Genomic DNA, 24,283 nt, shown 5'->3' on the forward strand with positions numbered 1-24,283 from the left:
ATACAAAATTGACCACATGACTGTGACTATGGAATAAGCATATCCATCCTACTCCAGCTTTTTATTTAATATTTAATAAATCATGCTTCATACCCAAAAATCATGTCAAAGATGCAAACTATGCCTTTTACAATATGTTGCCTACCACAAGATTAAAACGCAACTAGCATGCATAAGTTTCCTGTCTGTGTAAATATGCATCTGTACATTTTAGAAGAGAGCATTAGCACAATAAGTGGTTCTGCTCCAGTTCACCATTACTGGATAAATTGGGGCATAAATTAGCTCAATCTTATTTGAGCTGGCTCAGGGCTAAAGTAAATTCTAATTGGGTCACATCAAAGTAAATCGCTTCAGTACATCATATACTTACATAACTGCCCTGAACCCCGCCCCTCTAAAAGGGTATATCAGATAGAATTTGAATGTATACTTGTGATCAGAAATGCCCAAGAATAATAGCAGGAAATTTAGGAACTAAAACCAAGAACAGATGAAAAAGAAGATCAAGAGCATCAAAACACAGTACCTATCCTTCAATTTTAGTTTTGCAACCAAAAGTGTTAGTTGGTATGCATGTAACTGTGTATTAAAAAAAAAAAAAAAAAAAGACCAAATATAGCCAGCAATACCACAGCTGGGTGCATGATAGCTAGACTGGTTGCGTGTCCTTTGGAAAACAACTGCAGCTGGTGCCTGCAGGGTCTGCATACTAACAATATATTTGGCAGCACTGAACAGATAACCATCTTCCAAATTTTCTCTAAGTAAAAAACAGTATCAACAACAATAGAAGACTGCTGAATGCTATTTAGACCACAAACAAAAATATTTTTTTCCAGATTGGTTATAGTACTGGTTCAACAGGTAGCAAAAGAAAAGCAATGCATGTTCCCTTGCACTGCATCAAGATACCAGTTCAATGTGGCTTCCATGTGGACTACAGTTCAAGTCCTTGATCTTAGAGACAGTAACAAGCTGCCTTCCTGAATCAGATCCGTGTAAGAAACACAATTTCCAAATCCCTCTGATTTGAACTGTCTAACTTGATGCAATCCAGCGAACCAAGGAGGCTAAAACAAAACTCTGTACACATGGGCACTAAATGATGTTGTTGACTAAAGTGACCCATTATATAACATTTACCAGGAAATACCTAACTCTTTGCCTAGCTTTCCTATCATGGGCCCAATCTTCTAAGAGAGATATAATTCAGAGACAACTGTATTTCTGAAAAAAAAAAAAAAAAAGAAAGAAAAGAAAAACTTAATTCAATAACTACAATTATAGCCCCCCCCAAGCAAAACAATTACCAAAGTGAAAAAATAGTCAAATGAGCCAAATCTAATAATAGTGTTGGCTAAAACATATGCAGTGCTATTGCCAGGCACTTTTCTAAGTGCTTATATTAATTTTTTCAATCTTCATAACAACCTCATGTGATAGGTACTATTATTAGCCCCATTTTACAGAAGGAGGATCTGAGGCACAGAGAATTTAAATACCTTGCCCAAGGTCTCAGAGCTAGTGAGTAGGCTAGTGAGTATGTGATCCAGTCTTCTGCTTTAACCCATCATGATATCCCTACAATAAAAACATGGCTTTTTAAAATATTCCTGGGCCATGGAACCTTACTGATTAAGGTTCTTTTAAAGCTCTAGTCTTTCCTCTCTTCTATTTAACAATTATCAAATTAACAATTCAAAGCCAAGACTTACAAACAAGTAAGAGAACTGAGCATATCTCTCCTAAAAAAGAGGGCATAATGAAATTTCTATCCAATGAAATTTCTATCCAATGAAATTTCAAAAGGTTCACTACAGTAAACTGTAGACACTGAGAAGCTGTCAAAAACCGTTTATAAGTTACCCAACAATTCAAGAAGTTTTCAATAACATGATGATATTTGTATTTAACAAATTGATTCTGCCCATGATAGATATTTAAAGAGAAGCATCCCTTCATGATTCTGAATGAACTATTTTACCAAACATACTCAGAACTTACCAAATATATTATCAAATGCCTGTTTTTAGCTTTTCTACTCCTAAATAGAACATAATCAACTAAACTCTGGGAGTTAGCTGCATTGGTAGTATTGTGAAATACATTTTTTGTTGCCCACTTTAACAAAAAGGTAGAAAATATGTGCCTAAGAAGGGGTCTTTTCCTTCTTGCTTCTCTGTTTCTTGATTTCTCTATTGCTTCCAGATTACTCTATCTGATGCCAGAAACACCTAACTGAAATTGGCAAAATGCATCCACTAATTTTAGATTCTAAAATCTGCTAGCCAAGTCACTTACTAAAGACCAATCAATACAATTTCTTAGAGAAATGCTTTCTTATATTTTTTGGTCATATAGAAGCTTATTGTGTCCTTTATAGTACATACTTTATAGTATGTTCTACAGCAAGTGTTTCATGTATTCAGAATGGTGGTATTCGTTACAGTGATTTTTTACTCCAAAACAAAGTTGATACCTACTCAATAAGGTAAGTTCACAGGACCAAGAATGGAGAGAAAAACTGGCCATTTGAGATACCCACTGAATTCTGAAATAATTCACAACAGGTCATCTACTTGAGTCATAAGTTTTTCATTTCTACATGTTCTTTTACTCTGGCTTGTTTTCTAAGGCTTACATCCCAGAAAATTAGAATGTTTTCCCTTTCACGTCAACAATGACTCTTTTAAAGGTCTTTTCTAGATCAGAGGCAGAAATATATTTCCACTGAAATTTTCTCATTTACTCTGCAACTCTTGAAGATAACCAGGCACAGAAAGACAAAAACTTTCTTTTGAAGAGTAAATGTTACTGGCACTTGGTCATTTTTTTTTCCTGTTGTTTGTAACAAAAGTACTAAGTCCTAAGATTGAAGATACACTATTGAATTCTATCTGGTTTCCTATCCTAAACAAACCACAACTGGAGGTGCCAAATTAATTCTGAACAAATTTGCTGCAGGGCACCTGCAGGGGCCATCGACCTTTAATCTTCACAAACCAAGAGTGTTTATTCATCCCTGTTGTAAAGAAATGCAGGACTCTGGGAAGTCAAAGGTTAGCCAGTGGAGGAGAAAAATGGGGTAGAACCTCTCAAAATGACGGAAGAAAGTAATGAACCCTGCAAGTGTTTTCCCTGGCAAGCTGAGAGAACTGCCAAGTTTGGGTCAGAGGTCTAATTTAAGTATAAGTCCATCCTGCTCTTTAAGATTATCACAATCTCAGTGAAGCAGGTGATCCATTCCTTGACTTAAAAGAATTTCCAAATTATAAATCCAAAATGGAGGCACGCCAAATAATGCAATTTGTGAACATTAAATCATTGCTTTAAATTAATTGGGTGTCAAGTTTGTTTACAATATCAATAAAATTTTATCAAAATATGATCAAATGTCATTTATTCACAAATTCTAATGATATAGTATTTTACATATGGTATATAATATTTTCCACAGATCTGTAACTTAAAAGTTCTAATCAATTCCAAGAAAACTACTATCAAGAGTCACTAATAATCAAAAAAAATCCAATTATACTAGTTTTGGGGCTATTTTGCCAACAGTCTAAATTAAACATTTATCAGTGTGATTATTAAATCATGTTACACTGTATTTCCAGATAGATTTTCCTTGATTTGTCTGCCTACTATAACTGTGTTTTAAATTCTCATATTTCTTCTTCCATGTCAGTGTCTTCTGAAATAGAAGGTCACTCTATCCCAATGTCATCTGGAACTATCTTTTTTTTCTTTAATTCCACACCCTGAAATAATAATAGATTTTTTTTTAATTTTGAGGTGCGGGAGGAAACTACAGAAATTCTAAAAAATGGGAAAAACTGGAAATATAATTAAGAAATAAATTCAGAAGTAAATTTTAAAATTTAGGTATCACATAAAATTCTAGTTTCTTTAAAAAATACATTTCGTAATTTTGCCTACTTTATTGCTTTTTTAAATATTTAAGTACATAGTCTATAATCTTTGAAGTTTTATTTTAAAAATGCTTTCTGGCAACTTCCCATTTCAAATCTGAAATTAAATACTAAATGCTGTATATGAATAATATTGAGAGAATGAAATGAGGTGAAAAAGATCAGGAAATTCTCCATAACAGTTGAGAATTTTACTCTTAAACATCAATGGCAATTCATCTCTCCCTCTTTCTCTAACATCATGAATTAGGGAGAACTAAATGCCTCTGAATTTCTGCCCATTTTGATCCAATTTTAGATCCAACATCATTTAAGTACAAATTTCAACATTGCTTGCTTTAAAGGTAGAAAGCTATGAGATTACATAACATCTCTGTATATCTTTTGATCTACAATTATATTTCAAATACTCAATATGCCCACTCAGATGGTACTAACTAAAAAAAAAAAAAAAAAAAAAAAAAAGCTCCTAAATAAAAGACAAAGCAAACAATCATATTGGTTTCATTCTAACAGTAAACATTAAGTTACTTTGAACTAGAGCAAGTTCTGCTTAGGAGAGAAGAGACTAGTTGAAAGAGCATTAGACAAAATGAATTTATCATCAAGAAAGCTACTTGCAATGAAGCACAGAGTATCACAGCATAGCTTTCTTTTTTGATTATGTCACTTTACATAGATGAACACTAAAAGCAACCACTTGAATTTCTAGATAAATTGGACATTACCTAGAAAATCAAATTTGGCTTCATGAATATAAATTCATTTTTTAATGTTTATCATGTTTAGACTTTTTAAAATATAAGCATGACTATGATTGCATAAAAGCTTCCAAATGTGATTTATTTAGTAAGAACATAACTCTAAGGTATCGCATTAAAGTTGCCACTTACAGCTCTGGTATCCAGCAGCTAAAAGGGTCAGCTGTGTTACCAAAAGTGTGAGGGCAGATGCTGCCTATTAAGAATGCCCACTGCCTTAAATCAACAGCATCCCCCAGCCAAGGCCTCCCTCCCTCACCCCTCTCTAGAAAGCCACCCACATCCCATCAACTGTGAAGGGGAGGAAAGATACTGAAATACATACATACATATATTCAAACCTACCTACCTAAGTTTTGTGGGGGAAGTTTTGTGTGGGAGGAGGTTGCTGATGATGACGGCAGTAAACATCTCCAAATGGAAAGACATTTAGAAGTAATCTTATTGCTACTAAAAGGCCCGATCAAAGTTAAACAGCATAATATATCACTGAATAAATTACTTACCTGTAGTGGCTTCTTAGAAAATATATAGTAAATTAAGATTCACAGTCTTATGTTTCCATGCTTTCAGGTCAGAGGTTCTAGGCCACTCCAAGAGAAGGGAAGAAAATGTCTTTAAGACACCTCCACACTAGGGCAACATAACTTGTACTCCACTACAAAATGAAATAGCATGAAAATATTTCTAGCAATTAAGTGAAAGCCGTATGTAAAATTTTGTTCAGATCTCTTCATATAGAGAAAAAAGTTAAGTCTCCCGGAAGCAGAAAGTGAAAAAATAAAGAGGTATATAATGGAGATAAAAGAAGATACTGGGAGGAAATGAAATTAATAATAACTCATTAATAAATGTAAAAATTAGAAGTGTCTGAATCACTACAGTCTGGTCTACAGATAGAGGTTCTTATCTACTGAATAAATAAGACACAGTATTATTTAGACACACAAAGAAGGAAAAGTGGAAAGTAAGACTCAGTGTTATCTATCCTAAAAGAGATTTAAATTTATTATAAGTTTTCTTTACTTATTACACTGTTTTCTAGATGATACTATGTGACCTCAAGAAACAGTATTTCAATAGAAACAACAGTGTTTGCATTATAAGCTATGAAGCTGTTAATGCCTTCATAAAAATCTACATATTCTCTGACCTATGTTGACTCATCTCCTCTCGTGACAAATTACAGATCCTTTTTCCCTTCCTATGAGTCCTCTGCTTGTCTATTTCATGATTAAAAGTCTGAGATTGTCCCAAATAGCATCAGAGTATTGTGTACTTCTGATTTTTGTCTTGCTATAACCCCTTCTATTTTCACTTTCTTATAATTATGTATTTCAGGTGGCCAGTGCTGATATAAATGTATATAAGTTTGATAAGAATATTAAATATTTTCATGCAAAATATATAAGTAAAAGAAAGTTGACACAGTCCATTAGAAAACAGTCAAATGTGTTTTCTATAAAGTGATATCTGTACACAAAAATACTTGAACTCATGACTGCTGACATAAAATAAAGTCAATGCTAATAAAAACATAATTCTTTTGACATTTCTTTTCTACAATCTAAAGGAACAATACAGGCATACTCATTAGCATAGTGAATAATTATGCATACAAGGAATTCAAATTGCAATCATGCCCTTTATGAAATATGGATCCAAGGCTCTTCATGACATATTCATCTATGTCTGATGAGATAAAAAAGGTCAATAAAATGTTTGACCCAAACAAACAAATGTTCCACAAGTAAGCCCCCATCATCCATAGGAGAAATGACAAGATTACCAAGACTAAATTAAATTCCCACATAATTGAAAATCCTTGTTTTAGGCCATAGTTTTAACCTACTCCTGTAACAAATGGAATAAGGTCAAAAATTCTTTTAGGTAGCCAAATTAAATGATCTCAATTTCCCATAGGCAAACTGGTCAGGCTCTGAAGCTCCTCTAAGTCACTTGTTTCTAGACCATTCCTTCTCTAATCCCTTCACTCAGTCATTCAAACAGCATTCAATGAATACCAACTCATTGCCAAGCATGTAGAAACTGAGTAAGAATGGTCCCTATGGCAAAAAAACAAACGCCCATTCCTTTTTTTTTTTAGCTTTATTGAGCTATAATTAACAAATAAAACAGTATATATTTAAAGTATACAACACGATGATTTGACGTACAAATACTTTGTGAAAAATGATTATCACAATCAGATGAATTAGTATATCCATCACTTCACATAGTTGCCATTATTTTTTCTTTTGTGGTGAGAATGCTTTTTAGATCTACTATCTCAGCAAATTTCAAGTATACATTATTATTAACTATAGTCACCATGCTGTACATTAGATCCCCGGAGCTTATTCATCTTATATCTGAAGATATAAGATATGCCCTTTAACCAGCATCTCTCCATCTTCCCCCGCCCCCCGGCCGGTAACCACCATTCTATTCTCAGAAACCCCCATTCTATAAGCCAATTCCCTGGAGAAAGCCTCCACTGGAGAATGTAAGCTCCCCAGACTTGAAACTAGAGTGGCCCTTAAGACTACACATCACAGGACTCCGATCCTGGCCACACAAAGAGCCTAAGGGGGTGGGGGGACTAAAACCTATGAGAATTTACACTGGAAGACAAATGCTTTGTTTCTGTGCTACATGACATTCTGAATGAACCTCATCTACTACTTGTTATTCAGTTTAGCTTGTCTTTAAGAAACCAAACACTGTAGAACTCACTGGGTTTCTGGGGCTAGTGAATTTCACTGCACATTTGAATATTACTTGGATAGCTCAAATGGCTTAAAAATGGGGTTTGCCAAACTGGAGGTACTATATTAATTATTTTCATATCCCTAAAGGTAACATAATACTTCTAGTCACGATTGTATTTCCTGAACTCAAATGTGATATAATCTTCACAGACATTTTCAAAATAAATACGAATTTTCATGAAATACATACAACCTGGAAGAAAGATATGTATTTGGGGGAAATAACACAAGAAAGGTGACAGCAATCTCGCTAAAAGCAAAACATAATAACTATTGTATTGTTTGATTTTTGTATTTTTATATTATAGTACATAAAAAATGGGCAAAAGTAACCTACACGAGAATTATTCTGATTTTAACAAAATTTTACTTAACTTTTCTTAAAAGACCAGTTCTCAGACACTAGATAATTAAGTAATAGAGAAGGAAAAGAAGGCTAAGATGAATAATCGATCCAAAATTACCTTACGGATGTGACTGTTGATTAAAAGTAAAGATTCACTGTCTAAAGTCTATGCTAACAAACACAAGTCCTGTTTGTAAACCAAACAGTAATAAATAAAATTTATGGGGTCTGACTCTAGGCAGGCACCGATAAATAAAAATTATTTTATAATATTTCATGTTATCTATAAAGAAATTTATTTTGCTTAGCTTTATTTATTTATTTATTTATAGCACTCTACTTTTAAAAAAATGTTTAGGGGTGCCTGAGTGGTTCAGTTGGTTAAGCGTCTGACTCTTGATTTCAGCTCAGGTCAAGATCTCAGGATTATGAGACAGAGCCCTATGCCAGGCTCTATGCTGGGTATGGAGCCTGCTTAAGATTCTGCTTTCCTTGTCCCTCTGCCCTCCCTTCCCTCTTTCTCTCTAAAAAATAAATAAATAAAATAAAAAAGCAAAAGTAACTTTTGTTTAGAAAACAGTAATATACATTTCTACTTCTGGCAAAAATACAATAGTCTGGGGGGGAAGGAAAAAAACAAATGCATAGGTTTAGCAAATCACATATCCCTTAATAAATAAGAAATTCATTCCTGTGACACACATAGAAATCCCTATGTTTAATTCTAATCATGAAAAATTTTCTACACCATCTCAAGTAAGGGAAATCTGTTCTAATCTTAGAGTGCATCATTCCTGGGCATTACTTCTATCACACCACTATGCCACACACATTAAACAATAAAAAATAAAAGAGCGAATCTTTCAACAAATTATAACTTTGGTTCTTATAATCTTTCTTTCCATAAAACTGTGTAATAAGTTCTAAATTTTGCCATTTTTATGTGGTGATGCTTAATGGCTGCAGTAGTTGTGGTGATGTCAGTTATGCTAAAGAACAACAGATGGGCTGGAGGGAAGAACAAAGCATTTCCTACCATCTGGAAGCCTGCAGAAGTTGACAAAGCGGTAAGATAACCTTTCACTCCATTCCTCCATTACTCCCAATGTGATTGTGTTTTAATTTTTTATATATTTCCACTAACTTTAAGTACTCTGGATATTGCTTCCATAAAAACAGCTACTTATTCACTCATACATGAGCCCCATGTTACATACACACTGTATGGGCACAGCTGACACTCTGCAAAGTAGAGAATTTTTTCTTTGAATTACAGATACCATATTTGCTTGCTCCATCACTAACAAAGTTTTTTAAGGGAATACAGAATTTTTATACTCCTAAGTGTTCAAAATTATTGCAAAATTCACTGCTAAACATTAATTACTATACGGTCCAAATCAGAATTTTCCTTCTAAGAAAAATATTTAAATGTTCAATTAACATGAACTGTACCTCTTATTTAAGATATGTAGGCAACAGAATGGAGTAGGAAGAGGGAAATTCGGTGTTGGAAATACAAATAAAAGATAATAGCATTCTAAAATGCTGCATCCAAAAGCAAAACACTACTTTTTATTGTATTTGACTACTGAAATACCAGTAATTTCTAATTTAGAAACCATAATTCCCCTTTAAATAAAAAAGGAATAATTTTCTATAATACTATTCTTAATTATTTACTAATTTATCTTTCATTTTTTCATTTATACCAAAATATTTTTGTTACTTATACACCTAAACTATTTAAGGTTTAAATGAAAGAGCTTGGCAGTATCATTATTTTTCCAGAGACTGGAGTTTATTTTTGGAATACCTGAGACTTTCTTAAAGATATTTAGAGAACATATCCAGATTCTTCCACCCCTCCAAAAGTAATCACTTGTGTCTGCTTCTGCTTTCTGGCTTTTCAGATGTTTACCATTACAACTTCAAATAATATACTTTCATTAGCTTGAATATTGGGTAGCACTGATCTGAAAGGGAAGTAATTATTTTGGGGAAAGGAAAGGTATGAGAGTTTTTTAGTAGAAACACAAAGAGTTGGAATATCTACTTCTAGCAGTATGGTGGTCTAAACACTTTGAAGGGCCTATCACTTTCTGCTTTTCTATATTAATAACACTTACCCACTTACACTATAATGAGTAGTTCACATGTTTGATTATGCTCTTGGGCATGTTACCTGATGCTTCAGTTTCATCATCTATAAAATAGGTATGATAATAATTATAGTAACTGTTCTTAGAAGAGTTAAATAAATAAGTGCAAAGCACTTAGAATGGTACCTGGTACACAGTACATGAAATACATATTAGCTATATTTGTACTCTTAGAACAGTGTGACAGTGAAAGAACACATTGCTAATTAGATAATCCGTTCAGGCTCTAAAACATCTTCATAATATGTAATACATGCTAACTACGTACAAATATTAAAAGGCTCTCACTCTAAAGTCATTTGAAAATTAAAAGATTTTTTTGATGAGCTACAAGGGAAAAAGGATAATAAATCTTTCTGCAGAAAGCAAAGTTTTTATCTAAACAAGCCTTATCAAGATTTGAACATATATTCTAATTAGAACATAGGCTCTACGTTAATGAATTAATATTCAATAATGGCATTCTGTCACTTTTTACTCAATTAAAACAAAGACTTTGAATTAGTACAGTCTTCCTGTATAGTTTTCTCAAGGTATATGGATATCTGCTTTTTTTAAGTACATCGATAAAGCAGATAGTAACTCTGTTTTTACTTTACACTTATTTTAAATAGTAAACTGCAGTGCAGTCAACAAAATGCAGTGATATTCTCTGTCTGCAGTAAAGAAAACCACTGAATACAGATCCCCATTTTAGAATATCTGCAAACCCTCCTATCTGCTCAGTGGCAAATCCTAAGGATCACAGGTCAGACAACTGAGAGTTAAAACCCGATTTTACCAAGAAAGATTTGATTTACTTAAAAGTTTCAAGTTAAAGTTACAAGAGACTTAAATGATGACATGACTGTTTGACTATATTTTTAACCTTGTTTTTAGTAATTTTAATTAATATTCTGTTCTCTTGAAATGAAAAAAAAATGTATACTGACATTCTGCTAAGTCTGTTTTTTGAAGATGTAGGGAGTTAGTAAAAGTGTCTAAACTATTAAACCTGATACATTAAACACGTCAAAAGTTTTGAATTACCTAATAGTTCTTTTTAGATTTAAGATCCTAACGATGCAAAGATGCCAGTGCACAGCAGGCAATAAATATTGCTATATTTCTTGCATTTTCTTTCAGATAACAATTGATTCTAATTTTAAGTCATCCAACTTTAGCCTACACGGCAAGATTTATACATTTACAAACATATCTTTTTACTTTGGCAAATACCCAGATTTGTATGCCAAAGCCAGTTTCGAAATATAGGCCATACACTGGTTAAGAGGCTAAAGGAACTAAGTCCATCCAAAATTCCAAAGTTCTTAGCAGCAGCATATAAACCTAATGTTACCCAAAAAAATCACTGTTTCACTTTTGTATTCGGTAAGCAACTTAGAAAGCCGTAACCTTTTACCATTGGGAAATAGAGATATTAAACACACACACACACATACACACACACATACGTGCACACACACACGCGCGCGAAAAAGCCCTCACTCTATCTTTGAAACCAGAATTCTTGAAATAAGGAGAGATTACATAAAATTGCACGGTCTTCCAAGAGAGATGAATGCAAGTCACCAACCTGAGACAAATGATCTCCCAGAACCAAAGAGTCAAGAAGATAACGTGCTTGCTAAAAAGCAAAACCCACCCTAACTAGTGAAAAGCAAAATACTTTCCTGCTGGCTACAACTCTCGTGAACAACTGACTCCCCCACCCCCATATCCACTATCAAATTAACTCCCATATCCGTTATGGAATAGAGAATCAGACTCAAAACACAAAGGCATTTTTCCACAGAGATTATTTTCTTTGAGACCGAGAGCTTCATTTTTAAGAGAAGTTCACAGTCTCAATGACAGTATGCCTAGAGAAATTTTTCAGTGGAAATACATGGTAATAAGAAGATTTCTACCATTAAAACATTTAATCTATAAAACAGAAAAATACAAACCCAACTAGCATTTTAAGCGTAACTCCTTATCCTTCAATATACAGTGTTTCTAAAACCTCTGGCAAGAAAATTAAACAGATTTACTATAGAATGTAACAAAGTCAAATAATCTGGAACTGTAATTACTATTAAACTTTTCATGAGAACGGAGGATGCTGCATAAAAAATGATAATGAAAACATGAGACCAAGCAAAAGATTTCTAATTTCCATAAGAGTTTTTCTCAGGCTTATAACCCCAATGAACAAATAACAACAAAGATATGGCTTTTTAATTAATTGTTAAGATGACTGCAAATCTTTTCCATGTGAATAAAACACTTAAAGTAGCAATACTGCAGTTCATAAAAGTAGTACCAAATCACAGGCAGTATGTCAGCCCTGGGGTAGTCACATGGCAATAAGGACATTACAAACCCAATTCTTGTTCAATCAATATGATATAAAATCTAGAGATCACCTCATTAAAGACCTTGACCTCACACAATGGAAATATATGCAGGCAAGTAATGATGACCATCAAAAAAAATGCAATTCATTTTACTCCAAAAATGCTTCAATACAATTGACATAAACAAGTTATCCAATTCATGGTTACTGAGGTATTAACAATAAGAGGAAGAAAAAAAATAGCAAATCTAATCAACTTCGTTCTTCTCTTCCCCACAATTCCTTATGTTAAGTTATAAACTATTACGTTGCATTAGCAGGCCCACCGGGCCCCAATTGAAGACCCCATTTTCTGGTAGGGGCTCTCTCACCCTATTTAGCATTTGTGGTAAAAAAACCCAATTATAACCTTATGCCACTTAAGTTACAATGGGTTTCTTTAAAACTGATTTATCGCTATTAGCACAAAAAAAGAAAATGTTTTTTACTTTTCAAACGGTATGAAAATGCAAAACAAAACAGAACAAAACAAAAAAATGAACAAATAAAAAATATAGGAAGAAAATGGACTTCTCAGGAAAAAATAACGGTGAAAACACTGAAATTCAATAGTTTAAACACAGTAAAATGAGCTAAATAAACTTAATTTAATTACAATGCCAAAAGCATCACTTACAACTAAAAACAGTTTTTTTTGTTTTTTTTTAAGATTTTATTTATTTATTTGACAGAGATAGAGACAGCCAGCGAGAGAGAGAACACAAGCAGGGGGAGTGGGAGAGGAAGAAGCAGGCTCATAGCGGAGGAGCCTGATGTGGGGCTCGATCCCAGAACTCTGGGATCACGCCCTGAGCCGAAGGCAGACACTTAACCGCTGTGCCAACCAGGCGCCCCTAAAAACACAGTTTCTAAAAACCACCAAAAGAATATAAATACTACATTTTGATAGGGAGATGGGAAAGTTAGGGAAATAATCATATTAATGTCAAAACCCACTATATCAAATTTCATGAAAGTATGCAAATTGTGTGTGTGTTGGTGGTAAAGATCTTTTTTTTTTTAATAATAATTTTTTTTATTATATTATGTTAGTCACCATACAGTACATCCCTGGTTTTTGATGTAAAGTTCCATGATTCATTAGTTGTGTGTAACACCCAGTGCACCATGCAATACATGCCTCCTTACTACCCATCACCGGCCTATCCCATTCTCCCAACCCCTCCCCTCTGAAGCCCTCAGTTTGTTTCCCAGAGTCCATAATCTCTCATGCTTCATTCCCCCTTCTGATTACCCCCCCCCTTTCTTTATCCCTTTCTTCAAATTCTTTCACTGAACTAGAATTCAGCTATAAGCACTGCACAAAGTAAGACCAAGTATTAACTAGGAAGGAGGATAGTGGGGTATCTAATTACTAAAGACAGTAATATTTTCTGTATAAATCAAGAGCTCAGCCACCATTCAAGGATTGTATCTTTCTAGAAAGGCTGACATTTTATTTTTAATTTTTTTTTTCAAAAACAACAAAACACTACACTGCTCAATCTCTTGCCTGAACAGAATTATTTTTGGAACTTAAAAGGTACTTAGAACTGGAAAAAAAAGTCAATTTCTCCAAAAGAGTCCCTAAATTCAGTATTATTCCAACCCAATTCCCAAACAGATTTTTCTCTGCAACTTAATAATATGATCCTAAAGCTCTTCTGAAATATTCAATTCAATATGGCAACAGCATTCAGTGCAATCTCCCTAATACCTAACTAAAATCACAATGCAGGAACTGAAAAGAGACAAAGACACAGACACAAAAATCATTAGAAAAGCAGAGAAAGAGGGGAAGAGAGAGAGGAAAACAACACCATAAATTGTAAATCCAGAATCTAAAAGAAACTGAGATGAGTTATCAGGTATATGAAGCCAAAAATATAGTTTTAGCTCATGCCACACTCCAGCTTCACTTCATAGAGACCACCTGAACAAAGATAGGAAGATGTTTCACTCTTCTTCCCTAATCCCAATCCCTGACTCAATCTGATTCAGAAATCCAGGTTCTACAGAAACATTAAACTATGCGGATATCTTTTACTACTCAATTCTGACCTATGAAGAAAGCAATGTATTTTAACCCTACTCACCTGAACCTTTCCCAACTATACCACTCCCCTCTATACTACCTACCTACATCCATACAGGGGTAACAAATTCTATAAAACAACTGGCCATGTAAGGGGCAGATATCAGTAATAGTACATTATATGCTCAGAGATAGAGTCCCAAAATAAACACTATGACATGTTTCAAAATAAGACATACCTGGTACAAGTGCATTATGGGAATTGTAGCCGGTCATGTACTATACTAGGTACTCATACCGAAGGTGCAGGAGGTGGAAGGCATGAGAAGGAGAAAGATATTGCCACAACAGACTAAAAAAAATCTCCAATGGTACACACTAAAAAGAGCAAAACCAATGTTATAAAAGTTCAAACCAAATGATTAAGAACACAAAATTCAGACAGTCTCCCAAAAAACAGGAAAAAAAATGACACAGAGTGAAAATTATGAGGAAGAAGATGGCATATATAAGTAACAGAAAATAAACAGCGAACAAAAAGATATTAGTTTCCCTGAAGAATGAAAACATTAAACAGATCTGAAAGAATAATCAAAGATGAAACATAAGGAAGCTTTCTTAGCTGCCAAACAAATGGTTTAAACAGATTACATTCACTACATTCCCAACTAAATCAAGAAAAACAATATTAGACAAATATATGTCTCTCTCTCTCTGTTAAATAAATTAGAAAGAAAAGAAAAGAGGAAAGGAAAGGAAAGGAAAGGAAAGGAAAGGAAAGGAAGAAAAGAAAAGAAAAGAAAAGAAAAGAAAAGAAAAGAAAAGAAAACAAAACAAAACAAAACAAAACAAAACAAAACAAAACAAAACCACAGTGGAAATGAAAGATGCATTTACCAATCAGTTAGCTTCCTAACCAATGAAGATAAGAAAACAAGCAGCAGCCGCTAATTCTTAGCACCAAGGGCCTGTGACTGGGGGTCAAGGGGGACTCCTGTTAGACTGACCAACTTCTTAAACCCTGAAAACTGAGGGAAATGGGTCCCCAGGGCAAAGAAAAAAATAAATGCAGTGAGAAGATGCAAAGATTCAGGTGTTCTGAGCTCACTGGTCTCTCCCGTCACTTCCCACATGATTCTTCAACAAATCTCTATCACCATTTTTAAAATGAGTAATACCTGCAGAGTAATTAACAGAGGACCTATGTGTAGAAATTCCAAATAAAGTAAAAGAGGTGAAAGAAAGATGAAGGAAACAGGAACCTAAGCAAAAGGCAGAAAATACCCATAGCAAGAACTTCCTGAGGAAACAAAAGGAGAAATCAGACAAATAGTTGCCACTGTATCAACGAATTATCAACATAATTTTTTTATTTAAAAAGCTCAAACAAGGGGCACCTGGCTAGCGCAGTCGTTAAGCGTCTGCCTTCAGCTCAGGGTGTGATCCTGGAGTCCTGGGATCGAGCCCCGCATCAGGCTCCTCTGCTGGGAGCCTGCTTCTTCCTCTCCCACTCCCCCTGCTTGTGTTTCCTCTCTCGCTGGCTGTCTCTCTGTCAAATAAATAAATAAAAAATCTTAAGGGGCACCTGGGTGGCTCAGTTGGTCAGGCGCCCGCCTTCGGCTCAGGTCATGATCCCAGGGTTCTGGGATCAAGCCCCAGGTCGGGCTCCCTGCTCAGCAGGGAGTCTGCTTCTCCCCCTCTCTGCTCCTCCCCCCATTCGTGCTCCTTCTCATAAATAAAATCTTTTAAAAAAGAAGTTTAAACAAAAGCTATAGGATGAAAGCCACAGTAAAAGCAAATAACAAGATAAAATAAAAACAAACTCAAGAACATAATGGAGAGACATGGAAAAATCACACAAGTCAAAATGGAAAGAAAAAATAGATACAAATAATTAATGAACAGATGCCAGATTTGGAAGACACTGTAAAGCTAACATATTTATAACAATGATATTAAGCGGGCACTTGGGTGGCTCAGTCAGTTAAGTGTCTGACTTTGGCTCGGGTTGATCTTGGGGTCCTGGGATGGAGCCCTGCATAAGGCTCCCTGTTCAGCAGACAGTCTGCTTCTCCCTCTGCCCCTCCCCCTGTTCATGCTCTCCTCTCTCTCTCTCTCTCTCAAATAAATAAATAAAAATCTTAAAAAAACACAAACAATGAAATTAAGAAAACTAAACTACTAGGGTGTTATATGCAACTGATGAATTATTGAACTCTACATCTGAAACTAATGATGTACTGTAAGTTGGCTAATTGAATTTAAATTTAAAAACAAAGAAAACTAAACTAGTAGAGCAGAAACAATATTCAAATGGAAGAATATTTTCCTGAAATGAATAAAAACTTGAATCTATCAAATCTCACCGTGTCCCAGAACAAACTGATGCAGAATTAATCAACTGTCAATAACGCTAGGTAACTTTACAGTCCTTTACGGATTTAAAAAATAAGTTAGATATGAGACAGGCAAAAAAAGTAATTCATTCAGTAAGACGTTTTACCAATAAATTTAAACCAGCCTCAGACCTTTCCACAGCAACTGTCAACACCAAATGGAACGTCCAAAATTCTGAGGGGAAGCTAAGAAAACCTTCAAGTACAACAGCAATAAACAACCCTCAAGAATGCAAAAAGACTTAGAGGCTTTCCTCAAGACCACTGCATGATTAAATTCAACTAACCAAGAAGTGAATCAAGATAAAGGAACAATAAAAACAAATTGGCAGTAAGCTTTGAGTCCATTTAGATATGGATAGGATGAAAGGACTGTGAAAATTGTGATCACTAAAATGTATGTAAATATTTTAAACTTTGACGAAATGAATAAAATACTATAAATAACAGAATTTGACAAAAGGAAGAAGAAAGCCTAAGTATGCTGCTTTCCTTATCTTTAATAACAGAGACTCAACAGACACTGCCAAACATTGAAATGCAGCTTAAAAAAATCAAATATCTGTTGTAACAAATTACCAACATGAACTTATTGCTTAAAACAAAAAAAAAATTTGAAAATAATAACCTTTTACCTCTTTTCTATTCTTGTTTAGAAGGGTCTTTTAGAAACTAAAATAAATTGTGAATAAACATTTACATAGAATTCATTTATTCCTTCCATTTCATCTATTCCTTTTTTCTGTTAAAATATAATAAAATAAATTTATATTTAAAAAACGTATTATTCTGGGGGCACCTGGCTGGCTCAATTGGTAGAGCGCACAACCCCTGATCAAGCCCCACAATGGGCATAGAGCTCACTTAAAAAAACAATAATAAAATAAAATTAAAATTTTAAAAATATTATCCTGCTTTGGAAATTTATTCTGTGCCTAAATTTGCATCTCTGTAGACAAAAATATCAGCTTCATGTTTAACAGGTGCTAACAAGTGTTAAATCTGGATGGTAAGACTGAGATAACTTTGGTGGCAGAGTTAGTTTTGTTTTTTGTTTTCTTGAACTTTTAAATATTCCTTGAGTTTTAAATAGTGCAGCTCTATACTTGTTATAGAAATCACAAGATTAATCTTTTCCACAAAAGTTATTTTTAAAAAAATAAAGGAGCAACATCAATAAAGTCTGAGGGGAAAATGTGACAATACATTTTTACCTTAAAACATTAACACCCTATACCATTCGTGGGAACATTAAATTAGCCTATTAATAGATGAAGCAAAATCAATGAGTTCAAAAATTATAATTTGTGATAGAAAAAGATTCACAACATTTAATAGATATAGAAAAATAACAAAAATTAGTATAGGCCTAGATAAAAAGTGAATACAAATTTTAAAACATTCTCAAAAAAAGGATTAGTATAGTTTAACAATAATAACTTACAGTTAATACCTTATGTTACCATAGCAAAGGACCAATGGTAAAAAAGTCTGTGTGGGTGTGGGGGGGGTGATATGTATAAGAACAAGCTCATGTGTTTACCCATGCCTGTGTGCGGAGGTGGCAAAGGGAGTGGGAGAACAGGAAAGGAGAAAGAAAGTGTATTAAACCCTTTGCCTATCACAGGGTGAAAGAATCACTTCATTTTTGGATTATGGCAAAACTCAAAAGTAAACACTAAAAGAAATAAAGGAAAGAGATATGTATGTGTATGTACCATCCAATACATGGGAGATTCAAGGATGGAGAATCCCCAACTTACATAGAGATGGAGAGCAAAGGAAATACTATTAAAAGTACAGAATATCATACAGATGAAAAATGACCAAATATATGGATTATAACAATTGTAAATGGGTCGATTAAAGGGAAATGATCTTCAAAATGGGTTTAAAAATCCAATCAAATTTCCTGTTTACGAGAGATGCATCCAAAACAAAATTACAGATTAAAGAAAGCACAGACAAGAGCAAACTGTATTCAAAGCAAATAAAACAAAACAAAAGCAAACAAAGAAATATTAAATGTGAACACAAAAAGGGTAATTTTTTATTGATAAATTTTTTAAACTCACCAAAAAAGTAAAATACCATAAACACAAGGTGAATATATAGAACTAGACTATATAAACCAAAATGCTTAGCTATTCAACAAAAAAAATGACAGAAAAAATATAGTAATGAAAGATTAACATTCCACTCCTGAGCTAAAACATATTAATAGGGGAAAATACCAAAAAGAATGCAGAAGTTCTAAAATCATAATTTATGCCCCACCTTAATTCCAGGAATATTTACAAATTTTATATGTACTATTAAGCCACAAAGGATATCCTTAAAAAGACAACATAGCAAAAAGTGTATATTTAGATCCACGTTCCCTTTCTAAAAGCACACACACAAAAAAAAAAATCACTCTGAAATTTGAAAACTCTAATAAATTTGTCTTCAGAGAAATAATAGCCTTCCATCTATGACTCTCAATTGTTCCATATTTTTAAAAAAGTATTTCAACTGAAAGCTCTTAGAAGATCTTTTTAGCCAGTCCTCCCCGACATGCACAAATCACAATGATTTTTACATATTTACCAAACATATACCACATATTCAGCTTTCTGGCTGACTATTCAGTGTAATATGCAAAAGTAGAAAGGGCCCCTAACATTAAATGAGCATATGATTGAGTTGAGGAGTTAGGAAAATTAAACAGCAGTCACCAACATAATATAAATACAGAAATTCAGAGAAAGAGGGGACCAGAGGAGAGAGGGAAGGCTTATTTACGTGACTTGAGTTAGAACTCAAAGATAGAAGAAATTGGAAAATCCAGAGAAGAAATGGGGAAAATATTCTGGTCAAGAACACTAGGTCGATGAAGGTTAAAGAATGAAAAGGTTAAATACTGACAGTTATAGTAAGTTACTACAGTAGATACAGCCTAGGAGGAAAAGCACTGAAGGACCAGACCAAATTGTTTATCCTAAAAAAACGAGCTGCAATAAGATTTTAAAGCACAACGGCTGTGGCTGCCAGCTGAAGTTTGGAAAGGTTCTCATCACTTCGAACATCCATTCAAATAGACTTCCGCCTTGAGGTATATATCGTATCTCTTATATATCATATCTCTAGAGAGAATAACGTTACCAATAAATGATGATCTTTATTTGCCGTTTGGGGAACTGACGGCAGCAGAAGTAAGACACTGGCTAGGCTTCTGTAGCTACTTCGTGCAAGTAGACGGAAACAATAATAGCTGAGCATTTAAAGAACATTATCACATTCATGCTCTTCTTATTCTTTAAACTATAAACTATACAATTATTTCACATTCCCATAGTTTAACACAAAAAAATTAAAATAATTAAACTAAAAAAAACTCTCTCTAATCAAGAATGCCGTTTACCCTGAAAAGAAAGCAGGAAACACAGACAGATTTAGAATTGGTTTATAACAAACAAAGTAGAGGACTTGGACTGCCAAGTAAATGGGAGTGGGAGGAAATAAAGCATCTTAGTTTCTAAGCAAAATGCTGTTATTAAGTATAATTGCATCAACTTGATCCAAATCCAATATTTCTTATTCATTGAAAAGAAACATATTAAAATAGCAGCAATTTCCTCTACAAATAAACACATTCAGCCAAGGAAGTTCCACCAAAAAAGCTTAACTCTAAACGTTATAAAAACCAGAAGCAAAATTATTTCACTGCTTCTAATTTCAAATAATAACTTCTAAACATAAATAGGCTATAGCTAAGTCAATAATAATCACTTTTAAAATTCTAATACAAATTACAATGAAATTCTTTCCGTCTAACTATAGTTTTATATGCTAAAGTACACAAAAATAAGAAAAATTTTCCAATGAACAATTAAAAGTTATTGCTATATATTAACTACAGAAATCATTAATGGCGATATTTACATTTAATTGTTTATAATTATGACCTTGAAAAAGCTATGAGAAGAAGTGACAGACTACTTCTGAATATAACCATCTTGATGCACACTACATGGAAATTTGGTTTTTCACTCATAATAATTTCAGTTATATCTGGACCCTTAACTCATAAGATGCATCTGAACTGAAACCATAAATTAACCATAAATATCTGCTCAGAAACTGTATCTTTGAGCTTCTCTGAGTACAGTGACTCTTGAATAGGTATGTCCCATGTAAATAATATATGTGTAAAATAAGTATTTCAACTAAATGGTCTCAATAAGGTCTTTCTATCCATCACTTTCCTCTGCCCCACACACAAAAAAACCACAGTGACCTTTTAGTATTTAAACCTGAGGGGCGGGGCGCCTGGGTGGCACAGCGGTTAAGCGTCTGCCTTTGGCTCAGGGCGTGATCCCGGAGTTCTGGGATTGAGCCCCACGTCAGGCTCTTCCTCTATGAGCCTGCTTCTTCCTCTCCCACTCCCCCTGCTTGTGTTCCCTCTCTCGCTGGCTGTCTCTCTCTCTGTCGAATAAATAAATAAAATCTTTAAAAAAAAATAAATAAATAAACCTGAGGGGCATGGGGACTATAAGCCAAATGGGCCGCATACCCACCACTGTGGATCTGACTTGTTGCACCTGAGCTGTCACTTGGAAGGCCAAAGAGAACAGCTCTTGGATGGATATATGGACTGCTGCAAGAATTACTCTCCCCAGAAGAGAAATACTTGACATCACCCTGCTGGCAAGATGTTTTTCCTGTTCTAAATCCTTCTAAGTAAATCTGATTTAAAATGTCTGGTGAGTCTAAGTGTTTGGTTGAACTTAAAAGACTATCTGGTAGATGTTGTAAAAGCCAATCTCAAAATTTTAAATTTTTCTTCAGATATAAAATAACTATAATTTGTGTTTAAGTACATAGCAATTTTATGATGGTATTTTCTCATAAAACATGAGAAAGCAACTTATTTTTAAAATATTCAATGTTTTCAAAATGGTGTTTCCATTTTTCCAATATCCAGGCTTTAGATTAGCCATTAATGCAAATACAAATAACCTTCATTGAGCTTCAACAGTATTACACATCAAATCTCTAAATTTGGGGGAATTAGTCATACTGATTAGATACTATAGGTGCCACTGAAGAATTCTACATAGGTTTTTAAATTTTAATAAAATTATCTAAATAAGCAGAACCAACTAGATCTAGGGAATCTTTAAAGCTTTATAGAAAGTTGTGTTTCTAGGGGATCTGGCTAGCTCAGTCAGTGGAACATGCGACTCTTGGTCTCGGGGTTGAGTTCAAGCCCCACGTTGAATGTAGCGATTATTTAAAAATAAATTCTTAAAAAAAAAAAAGTTGTGTTTCTTCATATTTACTGGGATTTTTCAATTCCTAAATATAATCTGAGATGTTAAAGGTTGGTCAGAATCTTGCCTAATATACCGACAACCAAGAAAAATTACACAGTTAATGTCTCATTTCTCTTATTTTTGATAAATTTTGTAAATTTAAGGTATGGATTTTATCTTTCATTTTAAAGGCAAATTGGCCCTACTTAAAATCTGAACTGTTTTAAATACATAATCATTAGTAATTCTGCACCACTTGACATAATAAGGCCTGAAACAAGTTTTGATGTGTAATAGTCTCAGTCTAACAGTAAGTGATCTCTAAATGGAACCCATCAAAAGCTTGAAGAAATCCTTTCCTATTTTAAAGAAAATAATCTATCAGGTAAGCCATTCTCTTTAAATCTTTAATTTACAAAGGATATCTCACTAGAAATACTAAATAAAAAAGATTGAGGGGATTAAGGAGTGCACTTGTCATGATGAGCACTGGGTGATGTATGGAATTACTGAATCAATATACTGTACACCTGAAACTAATATAACACTGTATGTTAACTATCTGGGAATTAAAATAAAATAAAAATGATTGATGAAGCCTAAGTAAGGCCTTTTTATATCCTTTTCCAATAAAAGTTACATTTTAAATTATTTCCATTGTTGACATTCACACTACAATGTCACTTGTTATTCCTAGTAAAATCACTTGCTATTGTTTCATAACTTCTACAGAATTCCTAGGCTAAGGTCCTAAAAAGAGTTCAATCACTTACTGTAAACAGCCCACTCTTACTGCTACAGGAATGTGGGGAAGCTGAGTGGCCCACTTCAGTGTCACATCTTGATAAATATGCAACATGTTATTATGGTTTCCAATCAAAGTATTTATTGTTCCTTCAGAAACTGTGTGTGGAATACAGAAAAGAGGATAATAAGAAAAGTTATTTGCAACAGTATATCACTATTAAGGGGTTCATGATACAAACTAATAATAACATCTTGATGTAAAAGCATAAAGTATAAGGTATTTATTTTCAGTAATAAAAAAGTATTTTTCAACTTCAAGCACCAATGTCAAAAAATTTTTAAATAATTTTACAGACTTGGGAACTATAAGTAGATAGTAGCCAACATTTTTGCATTTTATCAAGAAAGCATGAATTTCATTAACATATAACACAATTAGTTAATGGTTTTTACTGGGCACTAGCTACAGATAAGCCATTCTATTAGGCATTGCTATGCTCCATTCTGCTTATAAAACAGTCTGGTGTTCTTTTGCAAGCATGTTGAACTGCCACGTTTTGGAAAGCATAAATGTATACCTGAGGCCAATTCGCCAAGACATTCTGTGCAAAGTAAAATGACTGGCGAAACCAAATGTGTGTTTTATATCAAACTTGTATTCAAACTTTAAAAGTTAAAATTTCCATTACATGTTCTGTATAAAACTATATTCCTAGATGTTTAAAATATATGTGTGTGAATTTGGCTTTTCCTGATGTATGTAACATAGGCCTTGACATATGGAAAAGATAAAAGAAAAATCCTTCTACACACCTGAGCAATACGGGAGAAAACAACTTGGGCTACAATCAAGTTTCTTCATGAAACGAATCTGTCCATTATCCTTAAGACAAAAAAAGTTTCTTTCACCAAGAACAAAAACAGAAGATGCTGACTGATTGAAAGAGACAATACATATATCAAGTGCTTGCTCTCCAATATTTAGAGTCCAATCCACCTACAAAGGAAAACCCAAGATCAATTTAGTTGCTAAAAACAAAGCATTTCAGTCACTTTCATATCAATTACAATTAAGAAATTCTTTACAACAGGGGCGCCTGGGTGGCACAGCGGTTAAGCATCTGCCTTCGGCTCAGGGCGTGATCCCAGCATTATGGGATAGAGCCCCACATTAGGCTCCTCCGCTATGAGCCTGCTTCTTCCTCTCCCACTCCCCCTGCTTGTGTTCCCTCTCTCTCTGGCTGTCTCTATCTCTGTTGAATAAATAAAATCTTTAAAAAAAAAAAAAACCTTTAAAAAAAAAAGAAATTCTTTACAACAAAGCAGACATAAAGACTGGCTAGCCACTATTCGCTTTTTTTTTTTTTTTTTTGCGATGACCATATTTCTGATATTTTATACACTCTAGTAGGGCTTGTCCCATCATTTACCAGATGATAGAAACTCTTCAGTG

The 24,283-nt window shown here is 33.9% G+C and overlaps 1 protein-coding gene across 5 annotated transcripts in view; it reads right to left on the bottom strand.

Annotated features, from left to right (window-relative positions):
- The window catches only part of BBS9 (Bardet-Biedl syndrome 9), a 417,930-nt gene that overhangs the window by 278,188 nt on the left and 115,459 nt on the right, over positions 1–24,283 (bottom strand). For all 5 annotated transcript variants that reach the window (XM_045792884.2, XM_045792882.2, XM_045792886.2 and 2 more), the window contains 2 exons: positions 23,644–23,827; positions 22,857–22,986 (listed from right to left, as the gene is read on the bottom strand). In XM_045792884.2, coding sequence (XP_045648840.1) covers positions 22,857–22,986; positions 23,644–23,827 — 314 coding nt within the window. The remainder of the gene's footprint in view (positions 1–22,856; positions 22,987–23,643; positions 23,828–24,283) is intronic.

The sequence above is a fragment of the Ursus americanus genome, chromosome 3 (genome assembly GCF_024610735.1).
Source record: "Ursus americanus isolate L20-20 chromosome 3, mUrsAme1.1.p, whole genome shotgun sequence".
Taxonomy (NCBI): domain Eukaryota; kingdom Metazoa; phylum Chordata; class Mammalia; order Carnivora; family Ursidae; genus Ursus; species Ursus americanus.